Below are 17132 nucleotides of genomic sequence, written 5' to 3'. Positions count from 1 at the left end.
CTGGGGCTTATTTTTTGGGTAGGGCTTATATGATGCGCATCCTGAAAAATCATACTAGGGCTTATTTTCAGGTTAGGTCTTATTTTCGGGAAAACAGGGTATTTACACCGTCTTTTTCTTATTTAAGTGCAATAGACTATTAAGCATTCACTACTGCTTTTAATTCCTGTGTTGGGATGTTTCTGATTTAGTTTGATTCGTAAACTGTTGCACCTCACAGCCTTGGTCTGTTGTGATGTAAACAAGACATAAAGAGCTAGAATAAAAACCTATAATACGGCCCAGTTATAAAACCCAAATATCCCCTTCGTTAACCCAGCTGTGGCCGTCTTTTGCCGAGCAGGGCTCATTTATGTGAAAAGAAAGGTTCTCAGTTGAGGCGCCTCAAGCGTAAGGGTGCAGGGTCTCTGTCTCGCCTTCTTCTAAAAGGAAAGGGAGTCTCGCCTGTGTTCATTTCTGAGGGTTTGTTGTCAGGACCTGTCCTGGAACAATGGTTTTTTTTTTCTCTCCAAAGTTTTTCAAAGACTATAACACTGATCGGCAAAAACCGAGAGGTTGTGGACTGTTTCCTCAGCTGTGCCACAGGAGGAGGGAATTACATATCCCGGATCCATGCGCGTGTGATTCGAACCCGTGAGACGTACGAGCTTCTGGATTCCAGCCTGCGCGGGGTGTATGTCAACGACGTGCGGATCAGCGGTGAGTGGCCTCCGCAGAGCTTCCAGAGAAGGGCATGAACCGTGGCCAGAAGGGAGTGGATTTGCCTCTGTGGGAACTCACCCCAAAACGAGGCTGCCTGTCTTTCAAGCTCCACAAGATCTGTCTTTTTCTTTTCTCCCCTTTAAATTTTGCCAAGAAGGGTGACCAAAGGCAGCTGGCTGTGGCAGGAGGGAATCTGACACATCCACCATTCCAGTGAATTCAGAGGAGGACATGGACTAAAGGGGCGGGGGCCGGGGGGGCAGCTGGCCTGGGCCCTTGGGCTTCACCTGACACATTTGTTTTTGAGTCTGACGCTGCGGGAAGGGGAGCTCATAGATAAATCAAATTCCATGGGTTGTGTTTACAAGGCCCTTCGAGCTGATCTTCTAAAACCTTCTTTGCCTGCAGGTAAGGTAGTCTTGCAGGAAGGAGACACCGTTACTTTTGGCCATCCAGATGGGAAGGGCATACTCCCTGGAGTCCGCGTCCGGCAGCCGAACTCTCCCTTTTACTTCCTGGTAGGACGGTCTCCCTCTGCCTGGGGGTCTTTCCATTTCAGTCATAGCTGTGTTGCAACCTGCATTTTTTCTGCCCGCTGGGCGAGTTGAGTCTGAGCTGCAGTCCTCTTTGAGGCTTAGTGGCAGCTCCATTTAATCCTTTTAAGCTTTTAAATTGGTGCCTGTTTTTCTTTTTGTGTGCTGCTTCGGAGCCCTCTTTTAGCTGAAGAACGACTAATAGACGTGTTAAATAAATAGCAAAGACAAGGTTGACAAGGAGCTGACATGGTTGTAGCCTAGCCAAAAGATGGCTGGTACCCATGGACACACCTGGGCGCATTTGTACCTGCAGGAATGTTATGCCCGCTGTGCCAAGCATCGATGCAAGCAGTTTGCCAATAAACCCTCTCTCCAGGGTGTGCCTAGAGTCAACTTGCCAGACTGGGCAACAGCCAGTATTGAAATCAGAGATGAGAAAGGAAGTACAGGTGATGGAGGGGGTGTATATAATCTCCAGGCTTCAGAGGAAGGGACCACCAAAGGCCAGAGGCAGGGGAGGTGGATCAGGAGATACCATATTTGCCGCCATACAAGGCGACTGGGTGTATTAGACGACCTCCGAACATTTCCACTCAAAATATAGAGTGGGCGGCTCTACTGTGGTCCCGGCGGCGGCTGCCTGGGGCTCTGCCTGGGCCCGCCCTAGAAGTTCATGGCCGGCGAGGATGAGGGCGAGAAGGAAAGGGCAAGCGGGTGGGCGGAGGACGGGAAGGAGAAGCTGCTCTCCGGTGGTGAGCGGGCGAGCTGGCTCAGCTGCGAGGGCAGAAGGAAAGGGAAGCGGGCGGCGGCGGCGGAAGGAGGGGAAGGAGAAGCAGATCTCCGGTGGTGCCCGGGGGAGCGGGCCCAGCGGCGCGGGGTGGCGGGCTCTGGCCGCTCAGGCATGGCTGGCTCTGCTTCCCTCCCTGCCTCCCTCCGGACCGACCACCTGCCTGCCCGCCTGCCTTCCTGGCCCAAATGAAGTGCACCCGGCGTACAGGATGACCCCCCCCCCACTTGGAGGCCTGATTTTTGGGCCAAAAAAGTCATCTTGTACGCTGGCAAATACTGTAGGTCTTTAGTTGTCTTGTGTGCTCCCAGAGGCATCTGGTGGGGGCCATTGTGAGATTCAGGAAGCTGGATTAGATGGGCTCTTGGCCTGCTCCGGCAGGGCTCTTCTGAGGTTCTTACGCTCTAGAAATTTATTTGCAAATGAGGTGGTTGAGAAGAATTCCTTCTCCTCAGGGGTGGGGGGCTGTCTTTCTTGGCTGTTGAGTCCTGCTAGCCTTGCATCTTCTCTTCCTTTTTCAGTTTGAGCGCTGCCATTGCACTTTTGAACAGATGCAACGTTTGTGTGCAGAGAGAAGAACCTCATTCCAAGAGGTAAAGCAAAAACAAACAAAGCCCCACTCCCCACCCCATAGGTGAAACCTCTTGTGTTCCCTTAAGGATGCCTGCCAGCAAGTGGCTCCAGTGGAGCAGAGGCTAAGGTGGCGAACATGATGAAGGGCATCCTCTGCTGCTGTTCCTATTTCCCCGAGATGCAAAATATTTTGGTTTTCCTGCTCTGCCCGGGGCAGGGAGGACCGTTCTAGATAAAGATGCGGTGCTTGGTGTCATGGCCGCCTTGGCCAAATATCCTGCTAATGAATGAGAGAGGGAGAGACCTGGCATGGGTGGGATTGTTTTCCCCTTTGGTGTCTTGTATCCGGGATGGGGGAGAGAGTTTTGTCTCCGTTGTGCCTGGATGGGGAACGTCGCTTCCGGTGCAGGGTGGAAGCGCTTCTGGAATGGGTCTGTGACCTCCTGCTCTGGAATGGAAAGCTTTAGACAGAAAGGCAATATTTCTGGAAAGCTTTAGTTTCTGAAAAAAAAAAAACACCTCTGGGGGCTTATCGTGCTGATCTCTTGATTCTTTTTCTCACACAGTCTCCCACGTCGGCGTCAACGGGAGCATCACAGCTGAGCAGGTTGAGTCTGGGGTTTAGGAACAACCTCACTCCTCCTGAGGCGGCTCAAGCGCTGCCCATGGGTCCACCCACCAGCACGCCTGAGGCCCGCCGGGGCTGCCTGCGTCTTGAGGCCACCGCTTTGGCTTCACCGCTAACCTCGGCGGCTTCAGCATTCCTTCCGGTTACGCCTTCACTGGCCACAAGGTCTGATGGAAACTCCGTGGCTCCTGGAGTCGACAGCTGGAACAGAGCCACAGCAGGATCCTTTCCTCCGTTGGGAGGTGCGGAGAGCCCTGCCACCTCTCTGCTTCTGCGTTCCACTTCACCTGACTACCCAGTCCTCGGTGAAGAGTCACCTGTTGCCCCCGAGCCTTGTCCCCAAAGAAGGACCCTTGAGAAGCCACACTTCCCTTTGCTCCAGGAAAGTCCACCATCCGGTGATTCAGAGTCTCCAGAGGGTGACGGCGAGCCAGAGACAGGAGGAGATCCAGGGTCCAATGAGCCGTTTCCTCCTGAGGATAGCAAGAGCGGTCCTGGAGTAACTGGTCCTGCCGACCTGCGCCCGCCATTGCCTTCCCCTGCTTGCCTGAAGGAATCGGCAGCAGCTGACTGTGAGGAAGGGTTTTGGAGTGGAAGGTCAAACGATCCCGCTGGGCTTCCGAAAGGCTTGCCGCAGGCCACATACTTCCTCCCTTCGAAGAGCAGAGACGAACCTGGTCCTGCGTCCACTCCTCCTGGCCAAAAAGAACTTGTTCCTGATTCCTCTGGCCAAGAGGAAAAAATCAGAGAGATGAATTTCTCCCGGAGCCCGGAAGAAACCGCTCAGCTTGAGCCTCCTGTTGAGAAACACAGCGTGCTTGAGAGGCAGGTAGTGGAAGAGGAGGGAGAAGCCATGGGGGGTGATGAGGGGACACCCGTGTGGTGGATGGAAGGAGAGAGCCCTGGAGAAGAGCAAGCGCGGAGCGTTATGGAGCAGGCAGTGCCTGGAGCAGACGTGGCCGCCAGTGCAGCACACAGGGTCCCAGAGGAAATAAGGACCTCCCTCTCAGGAATATCGGGAAGTGCGCAGAACAACGGATCAGACAGAATGGCTGGGGACTGTCCTTCCCTCAAAGAGCCAGAGAGCCCGTCTTTACCCGGCTCGGTGAGGTGGGGCAGATCGGATCCTGAACGAGCCCGTGACGCTTCACCACGAAAGAGCCGGTCATGGGGGACTCCAAAGGCCAGCGATGACTGTGCTATGAGCTCACAAGATAGTGCCTCTGATGGTGAAAGGGACATGGAAACCCAGCCTTATGGAGATATCAACCTGTTAGCTGTGGGTTGCCACACTGGCACAAGAGACACAGACCGCCCCGAGTTAGAGACGGGCTCTGTGAATCGAGAGGCTGCGGGGGTCGGCCTTTTAGAAGCCCCTTGCGCAGAAACGGGGGCTCAGTCTCTCTGTGGAAAGGAAAGGGGGCTGGATGGCGTGACTTCAGAGTGTGCAGAAGGAAAGGACACAAGTACAAAGCTAGATGGCGTTGGTTATGACGGGTTAAGCACCCGTGTGGTGTTACATGGTCTTCCGCCAGTGGCTTTGCCAGCTGAGGGGCCTTCCAAGGAGGAGTTTGACAAAGAAGGAGAAGCAGAATCTGCTACAGCTAGGCAGGAAAGCATGTCTTCGGGAGATCTCTCAGAGCCTTCTGGCCAGGAGAGCGTTCTTCCTGCTGCTTCAAACCCCCTGGCTGTGCCTGTTCTGCAGAAAGGGGCAATTCCCGAACAGCCCCTTGCAGCTGCGGTGCTTGAACGCCTTGAGGTAGTTCCGGGCGAAGGGTGCTTTTGTGGAAGCCTGTCCTGCAACAGCGAGATTCCCGCTGAAGAAAAGGGGGAGGAGACGGCCAAAGTTGAGAGAAGATCAGAGTGTTTGGGCCCCAAATGGGACGGAAAGGACAAAGGCCAAGACAGCAATGTTGGTGGTTCTGTGCCGGAGGTCGACGTCCGTGAGGATGGCGGTCATGCCCCGTTAGTGGCTGGATCCCCTGAAGGACAGCCCAGCTGTGAAAGTGGCAGTGAGGAGGAAATGGAGACGGAATACCTACAGGGAGAAGAGGACTCGGAGGAAGAGGCAGAAGAAGCCGGCACTGCAGGAGCTGCTGGCCCCCAGCAACAAGCCGCTGGAAGGGACAGCTGGCCGAGGGGCCTGCGGGAGGGCCCTCTCTGTGCCCCTGCCAAAGACCCCCCCACAAGATGCCGTCAAGAGGAGGCTGCCGGGCCCTTGGCAGGCACAGCAGGCCGGCCGGCCAGGCAACGTTCTCCTTTCCGAGGGCTTGCAGATTACTTTGGGGAGGGAGGTATCCCCCACTCCAGCCATTCTCCTTCCACCGAGGCACGGTGCCCTTTGCAGACAAGCAAGGAGGAAGTTGTTGGGAAACGGGGACCTGAAAATGGCAGTGTTTTGGCGCGCCCAGTGGGCACCGAGGAGGAAGGAGAGAGGCAGGATGGAGAAGGACCGCCTGCGGTGGCCGGAGGTGGCGGTGCAGGGGATGCAGAGGCCTCCTCGGGTCACGCAGAGGGCGGTGGTGAGGGAAACCCTTCCCAGATGGGGCTATGGGATGATTTCCATGCGCCTCGTGGATCTCCTTCCAGCAACTCTACCCACCTGAAATGCTGTCCGGAGCCCCCCTTGCCTGTTGACCAACTGGAAGCAGAACCTGACAGGTCTGAGCCTGAAGCCCCAGGAGGTCGCTTGGGGATGAATCCCCAGGGAGTCGAGGTTGGGAAGCCAGTGCTTTGCCCCAAGGCCTCTCTCATGGAAGGCAGTGCTCCCGAGGAAGCCCATGAACCAGACGTGGTGGTTGACCGTTTCGCCTCTCCTGGACCGGAACGTGCTTGTCAAGATACAACCTTCCAGGAAGAAGACGTGGAATTCGGGCGAACTCCTGAAGGACCCCAGTGGGAGGAGGAAAAGGTCAGCCTCCGAGAAGGCGCTCCGAGGGCTGCCTCTGAGAAGGCTGGAGCTGCGGAAGAAAGTGGGGGAGGAAACCTTCTGAGGGAGCCCCAGGTGGACTCTGCTGAGGTCCCAGAGTCCTGTGGCCATGGCAAACGCAACGCGCCTGTCCCTGACTCTGGAGCGGATGAGGAAGATTCCACGGGCAGAGAGAGCGTCCAAGGTGCTCAAGCTCCAGGCAGATGGAGGCATGATTGGGGGGTGGCTGAGAACAGCGACGGGTGGGGCGACGTAAGTGAGGGATCCACCGTCCAAGCTCCGTGCACGGCAGCCGTCCAGGGAAGCAGCATTGGGGGCCAGGAGATGTCGGGCGTGCTTTTAGAGCAGCACGTCGGCTCCCGTAGTGAATCACTTGACGACATAGAGGATGCTGCAGTTGCTGAACCTCAGAGCCACCAGGCAGAGGTGGCAGCGGGTGGAGATTCAACTCTTTCCGTGAGACATGGAGGAGCGGCAGAGGAAGGGGAAGATCCGTATGCTAACAGAGGGGGACTTGCAGCGGTAGCTTCTGTCCATCTGGCTGCTGAGCCCCCTTGCCTGGCAGAAATCCATGCCAAATGTAGCCTAAAGGGAGAAGCCCCGGCTGGTGCCGGTGAATTATCAGAGAATGCCAGTTCAGCTCTTGAGCCAGACGGTGGGCTTGCGAGTGGCAGATCTCCTCGCCAGCTAGGAGTGGGGAGGTTGCCAGTGCCCTTTGAAGCTGGAGGCAGAGGCGAAGAGCCCCCGGGGTGGGGAGGGCCAGCTGGCCTTCGGTCTGACGAAGAGGAATGGACCCAGAAGACTGAAGGGCAGTGCCCGGCACACCTGTGCCCCGACGTTGAAACCGGGCGGCGTGACGGAAGCGAAGGCCAATATGAAGTGGGTTCGGATTCCTCCTCTGTCGGGTTGAATGAAGGGGAGGAGTTCTGGGACTGTCCTGGAGGCATCTTGCAGAAGGAAGAGGAGCCGGAAGGCGTTTATTCCAGGAAAAGGCCCCTGGATGACAAGGTGGAGGTCAGGGTTTCAGACCGAGGAGAGGATTCTGGTTCTCCAAAGAGGCCCTGCCTTCAGGATCTGCATCCGGGACGGGAGCTGCCATTTGGCCTGTCTCCTCTGGCCATGACCGCTCCTCTTCTAGACGTTAGGAAGGGTGACCTGTTTGGCACAACAAAGGGGAGGTTTCCGGACCGGCTCAGCGACCGCGTCACTCTGCATATGGGCCGACTGGAACAGCACAAGAGAGACATGGTGGCAGAAATGGTGAGAAATTATTTCAAGAAGACCTTTTGCTCCAGTGAACCAGGCAACGGAAGTGGAAAAGCAGCAATGCTGGCACTTCCCGTTGAAGCGGGTGAGGGTTCAGAGAGCAGATCTGCAGGTGTGCCGGAGACGAGGGGGGAAACACGCCAGGAGGAGCCCCCGTTCTCTGCTGAGGACCCGAGCAGCAGTACCTGGTTGCAGGCCTCTTCCTCAGATGGGCAGCCTTTGTCTGCCGTTTCCCCATCTGGCTGCCCTCCCCGAGAACAAGGAGACAGCTCGGAAAGCCACAGTCCAGAAAGCATTTGGGAGGCTTACTTCTCCCAAGAGGAGCACTTCCAGACAAAGGTGTGTTCGGCCCTGGAAAGCTCCCCGCCAGGCTCTCCTAGCCGGTCCCTGAGTGTGGAGCGTGCGCCGGAGCCCAGCAGGGAGACCTTGGACGGTTTCTTCTCTGACACCTCCAACGGTTCTGCGGAGGCTGCTCACGGCGGACCTGCCTGCAAACCAAGCGACGGGAATTCTTCTGGAGGGGAGAGTGGCGGCCTCCCCGAAGGGGCTTCCGACCTCGCTGAGATCAACACACTGCCTGAATCTTCCCGTGGAGCCTCGAGGACGCCCTCTGGTACCCCGGCATCGTCTCCAGAAAGCCGCTGGTCTCTCACGGAGGAAGCACAGCCTGAGCCGGATGGCTCCGTCACTCCAGGCGAGTGTGACGCCCTCCGTCTTCAGCGAGGGGACGGCATGTTGGACGGGGCTGACGCCACTGAGGAAGCTGCCTGCATTGAGGACTCTGAGCCGGGGGAGCCACCTTATGTGAATTCCATTGCGGGAGAAAAGGAGCAGGATGAGGCCAGCCGGAGCAGGATGCAGACGGAAGAGGCAGCTTCTGCCCAGAGGAAAGCCACGGACTCTCCTTGTCAAGGTAACGTTTAATGGCCTGTACTAGGCAAGAGAACCCCATTTGGCACATCCGCTGGAAATGTCCGGCTAGCTATGCTGATCTGGGGCCTCTCTGGATGGCTGGGCTTTCCGGGAGCCCTGTACCCCAGTAGAGAGAGGGTGCTTTGCCTCTTGGCGACCTCTCTTGACGGACTCCAAAGTCCTGGATGGGGAGTTGCTGTGAACAGACAAGGCCGCAAGTGGTCTGTGCTTGCAGCAGGACCAGAGATGATAATGAGGGCTTGAGTTGACAGGACGCTGTGCTCAGGCCCCCTGGCCAAAGCAGTTTGCACTGGGTAGCTCCCCTCCTCATCTTGCTTGCCCTTCCTTCCTTTCTTCCTTCCTTCCTTCTTCCCTCCCTCCCTCCCTCCCTCCCTGATGTGCCCCAGGATATGACAGCCTTAGTTAATTTGTTAATTCCTTTTATAGTTATCAGCATATCAGGTACAAACGACAACTGCATCAAGAAAGTGTGAGACTAGTTCAAGTCTCAGTAGCCCAACTCTTTTCAAAGTGACTTGCACTTTATGTGTTAAAAATTGCACTGGAAGCATTTAAGTAGGAAAAAAATGTATCTTTACTTACGGTTGCTGTACATTATTACAGTCAGTAGAAAATCTCAAGGGCTTCTTTAGCCATCCTCTATCTAGAGCCTCTAAGATCAAAGGGACTCAAGTTAGTGTAATGTTCTCTTGGCTCCAGCTGCCCTGCTGTGTGTATGACTAGATGTGGGAGCAGCTGATTCTCTGTTCTTTCAAAAGGTCGCTGTACATGGGAAACGGGGGTGGGTTGGGGGGCGCAGGTGAGAGGGATGTATGTGTGCTTTACAGGAGTGTAAAAAGGAGAAACAATGCCAGTTGGGGTGGAGGTGGATTTTTTCCCCTGATTTATTAAAAAAGGGGTATCTGAATACAACGTTGATAGCAAAATGCTTCTTTCCACAGAGATGGAATGCGAGTTGTCCGGTGACCCATCCCGTGCCAGCCCTCCATGGGAACCCTGCCCCACCCTCTGCACATGGCCAGGGGCTGGGCGTTCTCCTGTGGCCCCGAAAGGAGAGCTTCCTGACCAAGACCATTGCCCCGAAGGGGACCATAGGAGGGGGTCTCCTTCTCCCTCCAGAGGGACGTCTCCTCCTCCTGCTTCTTCTGATCAGGCGAGCTCCCCCACGGGTGGGAACGCACAGGAGGGACCTCCCCTGCCAAAGTGGTCTTCAGCCTTCAGCAACAGCCCGGCACAAACCGAAACTTCCCGACTGCTGAATGGAGAGCCTTTCCTCGGCTCCCCTGTGGGGAGGGACAGCTGCACAGGAGTAGAGGATGATGGGCCAAGGGAGGGACGGCAGGTCAAGGAGAGCGGCCGCTCCCTTTCCCCTCCGCCCTCTTTCCGACACACCGTTGCCGATTACGCCGGAGAAGGGGATTTGGGAGGCCGTCTGAGGAATGACCTTTTTAGGTGGAGCCCTCTGGCCAGATCTGACCTGACCCGAGCCTCTCAGGGATTCCCAGAGGAGGGGAGGACCTCTGGTGCCGCCCCCGTCTCTGGTGGGCTTGGAAGTCTGGCGCTTGCTCGGAGCTCTCTGGCCTGCATCGAGGCCCCTGCTTCAGCCTGGAATCAGTGGGCGGGAGCATCTTCTGCCTCCCCAGTCTTCAAAGAAGAGAAGGAGTGGGAGGATTCTCATGAGCCGCTTGCCAGCCTTGGCTCTTGCCCAGCATCTTCCACGGCTTGTTTGCCAGCCATCGCCGTCCCCCCAAAACCCCTCCTTCAGGGGGCCTCAGCAGCTCAACCGCCGGAGACTTGGACCCATCCTGTGGGTTCTGGAAGCAGAGACAACCCACCCGTTCGTCCGGCGAAGGAGGCAGAAGCACCGTGGCCGTTGGACTGCAAGCCTGTGGACTCGAACAGGGAGGGCGCAGTTTGCCCTGCTTCTCCTCTAGGCCCCGAGGAAGGAGGCGTGCTCTCACGGAGGGACCGTCCCCCCTGCGGCTCCTCTGCTCCGTCCCAGAGGGATTTCTGGCCCGGGGCAAAGGGGGCAGAGAGCAGCGTCCCGAGCGGCTGGGCTTCCTCTGAGCAGGACGTGGTGTTCCAGTTGCAGGAGTGCCAGTCAGTGCTGGCCGAGATCTCGCAGACCTTAGGTGGGGCTGAAGGGCTTGACCACAGCCACGTGGAGAAGTGGAGGTAAGCTGTTTCTCTCCTGCCTGTGATGGGTTCAGGTTCTGTCGTGGCTTCTCCTGTGTCACAAACCCGGGTGGAGGTGAGCTGGCCTTCCTTGATCGTGTGTCCTCAGGCCCCTTCTCTCTTGGCACCAAAAAGTCACCTCCTGAAAGGAGGTTTCCAACCTTTTCCTAAGAAAACCAGCAATGGTTTGCCTGCCCATTTCCGAAACCTTGGTCGGTTACTTACTCAGCCTGCACAGGCGTGTTGGAAATTTCAGCAAGCCCGGATTGATGTTCAGCGGAGAGTTCTTGCTGTGGAGCCTTAAGGACATCTTCCCTCTCGGCGACTCCAAAGTAGTAGGAATTCATGCTTCCAGTCAGTTTGTTTGCCGGGTGGCGCTTAGCCTGCTGGAAGTCATGCCCTTGCTGGGGGACTTGCCTGGCAGGAGGGAGGAGGCCAGAGAGGTGGGGGACCACTCCCTCCTGCTAGAAGGTGGAAGGCCTCCTACTGAATGCGCTGCTGGTCACCCTCATAGGGTTTTTGGGCGAGGGGAAGAGAGAGTGGGTTTAATCCGAGAAGGTCCCCCAGGGAATGGGAATCCTGCCAGGGTGAAGCCGAGGGAGCCTGGAGCAGTCACGTCCCCAGCTGACGTTCCCTCCCTCCTGTTTCTTCTCCTCCTCCAAGGGATCAGGTGGCGGCCCTCCAAAAGGCAACCCAGATGCCCCAGACCCACATCGCTGTGGTGGGGAACACGGGAGCCGGCAAGAGCTGCTTGCTCAACGCCCTGCTGGACGAGGAGGCGGTGCTGCCCACCTCGGCCATGAGGGCCTGCACGGCTGTGGTGGTGGAGATCTCCAGAGCGGTCGGGGGCAGCCCCTACGAGGCCGAGGTGGAATTCCTCTCTCACCAGGTGGGTGGCTGCAGAGCTTGGGGGGGGGGAGAGCCCTGGGGGGCTCCTGTTGCCCTCTGGAGTCGTCTCAGGCCAAAGAGGGCATTGGGTGGGGGGGTGACTCTCACTTAAAAAAAACACCCCAAAAACTGGAAGGGGGAAGCAGTTGTGGTTGGGTTGGGTTGGGAAGGGTCAGTAGCCTATGGAGAGCACCTGCGTACTTGAGTTCACCTGCATTGAGCTCTAATGTTTATCTCGTAGATGGAAAGGCCTTCAGGGATGGAAATCTCTCTCTCTCTCTCTCTCTCTGGCTTCTCCCCGCAGGAGTGGTACAAGGAGCTGCAGGCCCTGCTTGAAGACATGAAGGACAAATCTGGCCACTTGAAGAGGCGATGCCCGGATCGCAAGACGGAAGCTGGGGCCGCCTACTGTCGCGTGAAAGCCGTCTACGGGAGAATCGATGACCTGGAGAAGCTTGAAAACATCCAGGACGTGACTCAGCACCTGGGCACTGTGCAGCACCTCTCTGCAGAGACGGCAAGCGATGGAGGGCTGGGGAGAGAAGGGATGGTGGCAGCTGGTGTGGGAAGGGGAGGAGGGGGTCCAGAAATCGTACAGCCCTTTAATCTCCGACGGCGTGGGCTGTTGGGGAGGAAATGGGCGCAAAGCCGTGAGGCTGATTCCGGCGCCGAGCAGCGCAGGCTGGGAATAGGCAAGGTGGGCAGGGCTAACCGCTGTTTTCCTCATTCGTTGCCATTATTTTAAGAGCTGGCCTGGGACCTGGACCTTCACCGGTTCCTCTTGTGTTTGCGAAAAGCCCGGCATGTGGTGGGTGCTGCGTGGCCTGGCTGGTGCTGTTCTCCTCTGACTTCCTTCTTCCCACACCGAAAACCTCTATATACTGTATGTGTAATAATAACACATGATTTCTGAAACATTTTGGTGGAGGTTTGGGGGGCCCAGTGGGTGTCACCACCAACCCCACCCCGCCCATGTCTCGCCGCTTTGCACACTTCGAGAGTGGGCCTGACAGACTGCCCTCCAATAGGAAATTGACTTAACTCACCAAATATCAAAGACATGTTGTTGCTGTTGTCCTTGTTAAAAGTTTTCATCCAGCGTTCTTCGTTTGCACCATTGGGGGGCGGGGAGGAATATTAAGTTGGGTTTTCTTCTTTCTTCCTAGGCAGCCGTCTTCCGTACAAAAATTGAGAAATACATTGATTCTCAGACCGATAATTTGCGCGAGATGAAAGGCGGGGAGTTCTGGCCGATCGTGAAGTGTGTGAGGATCCGTGTCGCTAAATCGGAAGTGTTGAAAACGGGGGCTGTGCTGGTGGATTTGCCTGGAATCCGGGATTCCAACACCGCCCGGGACAGAGCAGCCAAAGAGGTAGGACTGGGTCTCTGATCGGGTGCCAGCTGGGGAAGGAGCCTGTGTGTCTTTCCCTTGTGGCCACGGATTCTTCCTCCTCTTCCTCTCCAACCGGCCTGTGCCTCCAGTGTAACTCATTTGCTTTCCTAGGCCCAGAGGTGAGACTTTTACACCCACACAGTCAGGGCCAAAGTCTGTCCTGTACGGGCAGGTCTGTTTTGCTTGAGCACGGCTGTCCTTCCTCCTCCAGTACCTGAAAGACTGCCACGCTGTGTGGATTGTGGCCAGCATCACCCGGGCGGTGGATGACAAAACGGCAAAGGAGATGCTGGAGGCAAACCTGCGCAGGCAGCTGCTCATGGACGGCCACTACGGGAGCCTGGCTTTCGTTTGCACCAAGACAGACAGCTTTAACATTACCGACATTGTCAGGTAACTGCAGGACGCGGGCGGGGGGGGGGAGGCAGGTGAAGGGGGAGTGTGCTTAAGGGACGGATAGCCTGGAAACCTGAGCCTCTCTGTTCCATTGGCCAAGCAGAGGCGGGTGAGAACGGGGCTGGAAACAAGGTTGGTGGTTTGGGGTTTTGTTTGATTGTTTGTCTTTTTGCAGTCCATTCTGTTGTGGGAAGAGCCTTGGGGTGCATTCTAACTGTGGGTGGTCCTAAGGTGGTGCTTGGGTGGGCCAAAGCCAAGCAAAGGAGGGGGGGGCGCAACTCCATGCCATTCGTGCCAATCTGGCCATTTCCCCCCAGTGCAACTCAGTGCAGATCTACTCAGTTGTAAACCCCAGCACAGCAGCTTTTTAGTCTGCTGATCACCGTTCTGTTTGGGGCGTTAGGTTCCCTGGGCTTTAAACAGCGGAGAGTCTGTTGCCTCTGATCAAGGGTTGGAGGCAACCACAGAAGAAAACAGTGGGAGGTGTCCCCCACCCACCCCTGCCCTATGCAATTCTCACTTGGCCTGCGTACTGGAAGTTCACTATTCCTGCCAGGGTGTAAAATGTTGTGTCACACCATTTGTACTACTGAAAAGCAAGCAGCAGGATCAGTCTGGCCCATAGGTTGGCTAGACTTGTTGCCTGGGGTGGTATTGCGCTGGGAGTAGGGAGTGTGTCACTGCCTCCTTTGCCACTTCCAATTTGGGGGGCCCTGAGCAGACCCAGAAATATATGGAGAAGGAAGAATCACTCCTGCACACACACACACACCCCAATAAAATTGGGTGGGTGCGGGAGAAAGAATAAGAATGCCTGTAGCAGCTGCTGTGACCACCACTGCTTGTCTTTTCTTCAGAGTGAGGCAACTTCTGTTCTTCCTTGTTGCCTTTGTTGAGGTTCAACTGTTTGTATGCTGTTGGTTTGTGGTTTTTTAGTAATCCCGTATGATTAATTGGTTTCCAGCATTATAACTTGCTGGCCAGAAGCATCCTAACCATCTGCACTTGATTAAGGGTTATCTCTTTTGGCAGCCAGTTACTGCCTAATGAGGCGCTGGTTACATTTCCAAGTGCATGGCTCCTTGTGCTGGCAGGCGCATGCCCGGGAATCCAACTGGCATCTTGCTAAAGAGCAGCAGCTTGCAACCAACACTTGCATGCTTTCGCCTACGGTAGTATAAATTAGCAGTTTGATTCCAGCCGCTTTGTTTTCATTTGCCATAGTTTCTTAATTATTTTGTAAGTTGCCTTAAAGGTCAACTTAGGAGCAAGGCAGGAGAGGTAGGAAACAAATAAGTGACAAATAAAGAATCAAGATACAAATAATTGAAAAATATTCAGTGTCCTGAATCTTTTAGGGACCTAAAGTTGCAAGATGAGATTCAACCCATTGAAGATGAACTGAGAGAGCTGGAAGGTCAGAGAATGCAGGCTGAAGTGGAAAAGAGAAGCCTTTATGAGCAACTGCAACAGGAGGTTTGTAAAGCCAATAATTAAAAGAAGATTCTCCCGGGAGGCCCCTCTCCCACCCCCCATGTAATGTTCCACGCTGTTTTGATGTGCCTTTTGCTTGTAGAGTGAATGTGCTGTCTCATGTTAATATTATTATAGTGAAACAATAGTGTGTGATGTTATTGCGCAGGCAAGCAGATCAACGTTTTACAAGGCAATTCTAAGAAAGGGGGCAGATCAAACAAAAATTGTAACTGGGCTTTGGATCAGCACCAAATATAGCACACATACAGCAGCTAGTTTGCTCTTTCTCTGTGCCAAATTTGGGAACATTTTGGCAAAGGGTTTTCAAGTTTTGATTTTTAAATTTAAAACTGTTCCCCCCTCCCTGTTCAGAAATAGGCATACTGGACCTACTGTAGCTCATAGAAATGGAAAAGACCAGTCTTCGCAAAGGCTTTCACATCCAGGATCTGATGGTTGTTGTGGTTTTTTCGGGCTCTTTGGCTGTCTTCTGAAGGTTGTTCTTCCTGACGTTTCGCCAGTCTGTGGCCGGCATCTTCAGAGCATGGACAGAGTTCCTACTCCAGTCCTCTGAAGATGCCGGCCACAGAGACTGGTGAAACGTCAGGAAGAACAACCTTCAGAACACAGCCAAAGAGCCCAAAAAACCCACAACAGCCATTAGACCAGTCTTGCTTATTTTGAAAAGGAATGGTTGGTCCCGCTTGCTGCTTCTTTTTTTCAATTTGGAAGGAAGTCCAGTCTTCAGGGGCTGAAATATTCATCCTCAAAAGAGGCCTTTCAAATGGGAAAGACAGTGACTTTGATATAAACCCACCCATAACGCTGGTTTCTGTCTTGCCCAGGGGGAGCAGAGGCCACAGCCAATCAGCCTCCAGAGGCAGCATGACATTTTGGAGAAGGAGTTCAAAGTAAGTGCCTTGCTCCTCCCCAGTGTTCAGTTTCTCCTCATCTGGGACCCCTCTTTTCACGGTTGGAATCAGTACCTGGGCTCTGCGGGTTTTGTTTTCTCTGTACGTCCTTCTGTTCTCAGTTCCTCCCTACTTTCTCCTGGCTTAGATCAGTGACTTGCAGAGAAAGAAAGATGCCAAGCTGCGTGCCATCAGTCTGATTTGTGTCGAGGCCCGGAATAGGTTTTCCAAGAAACAGATTCTGATGGATTTCAGTGCGGGCTTAGAGGTAGGAATTGCACACACACACACACACACACACACACACACACACACACACACAATGGACGTGGCAGAGGGAGCACTTTGGCTCAGAACCTGCTGGCTGCTGCTTTGCAAAGGGAAAAAAGCTCACGGTTCTTCCTTCTGGGCTCTGTGCCATCACGTACGTGAGCAGTAGCTGGAACCAGGGGGTGGGGGTGGGGTTGGGGGGGGTCAGGCGTATCCTTCTCCTCTGCAGCCCGGCATGCAGCCCATCCGGGGTGGATGTTGTTTGGGTCTTTTTGCCTTAGGAGATGAAGAGGAAGGCGGCGGAGCCTGAGGGCGAGGAGGACAGTGACGAGGACTCAGAGGAGAGCAGGGAGCTGGGCCGCTCAGACTTGGCTGGCCTTGGGGAAACGCAGTCCCAGCTGGGGCAGCTCCAGGTTTTCACAGTCAGCGCTACGGAGTATCTCAAACTTGGTGGGAAGCTGCTTCGAGATGGCCAGCCTCAAGTCTTCCATGACACCAAGGACACAGGTGTGTTCAGGTCCATGGAGAGTCCTTGTCAAGCGCAGCTGCAGGCCAGGAGGTCACCCGGTCTACACCCAACCCAGCAGGGTAGACCACTTCCCACTTACCTGTCCAACATGCATCAGCCAGGAGGTTCCTAAGCCCCGCGGGACTTCCTTAGACTTGAGTAGAGACAGGGAACCGTTGTTATCTGAATTTTGTTATCTGAATTGGAGGGGGGGGGGGAATTGGCAAGTATTTTATACTAGAGTTGTGTGTTTTTCTTAGGACTCAAGAAGAAAACGTAAACGGAGTCCTTTCCTAGCATCAGGACTGGAAAAAAAATGAGGCATCATTTCTTTTACTCATGATGAGCCCTATGATTGGAGAAGGCTAATCAATCACATATGTTTTGGCAGTAGTTCCAGCCAAGCTCCTTTTGATTAAAAAAAAAAAAAGCCCAAAAGGCAGGTGGCTAAAACAGGCCTGTTGGTCTTAAACGGAGAAAGAAGCTAAGTGGAGAGTGAAAACATTTTCATTAAAGCCTGTAAGAGGAATATTTCCACAGTATAGAGATGAATTTGGGGTTAGGTAACAGTCCTGGTTTTTATGCTAACAGGTGCTTAAATGCACCTTATAAAGAGCCTTGTGGCACAGTGGTTAAAACGCTGTACTGCAGCTAAAACTGTGCTCACGACCTGGGGTTCAAATCCCAGGTAGCCGGCTCAAGGTTGACTCAGCCTTCCATCCTTCCGAGGTCGGTAAAATGAGTACCCAGCTTGCTGGGG

At 54.8% G+C, this 17132-nt stretch overlaps 1 protein-coding gene across 4 annotated transcripts in view; it reads left to right on the top strand.

Moving 5' to 3' along the window:
- The window catches only part of LOC110084817 (uncharacterized), a 47408-nt gene that overhangs the window by 6578 nt on the left and 23698 nt on the right, over positions 1-17132 (top strand). For all 4 annotated transcript variants that reach the window (XR_013544418.1, XM_072999463.2, XM_078392083.1 and 1 more), the window contains 13 exons: positions 515-699; positions 1111-1220; positions 2547-2618; positions 3165-8334; positions 9296-10529; positions 11193-11418; positions 11722-11934; positions 12584-12790; positions 13023-13204; positions 14566-14683; positions 15529-15594; positions 15743-15862; positions 16146-16371. Coding sequence is in view for 3 of the 4 variants with exons in the window: in XM_072999463.2 (XP_072855564.2) it covers positions 515-699; positions 1111-1220; positions 2547-2618; positions 3165-8334; positions 9296-10529; positions 11193-11418; positions 11722-11934; positions 12584-12790; positions 13023-13204; positions 14566-14683; positions 15529-15594; positions 15743-15862; positions 16146-16371 (8129 nt within the window). In the remaining variant the exon portion in view is untranslated. The remainder of the gene's footprint in view (positions 1-514; positions 700-1110; positions 1221-2546; positions 2619-3164; positions 8335-9295; positions 10530-11192; positions 11419-11721; positions 11935-12583; positions 12791-13022; positions 13205-14565; positions 14684-15528; positions 15595-15742; positions 15863-16145; positions 16372-17132) is intronic.

Source organism: Pogona vitticeps, chromosome 4, assembly GCF_051106095.1.
Source record: "Pogona vitticeps strain Pit_001003342236 chromosome 4, PviZW2.1, whole genome shotgun sequence".
NCBI lineage: Eukaryota > Metazoa > Chordata > Lepidosauria > Squamata > Agamidae > Pogona > Pogona vitticeps.
This window is presented reverse-complemented; position numbering and strand designations above follow the sequence as displayed.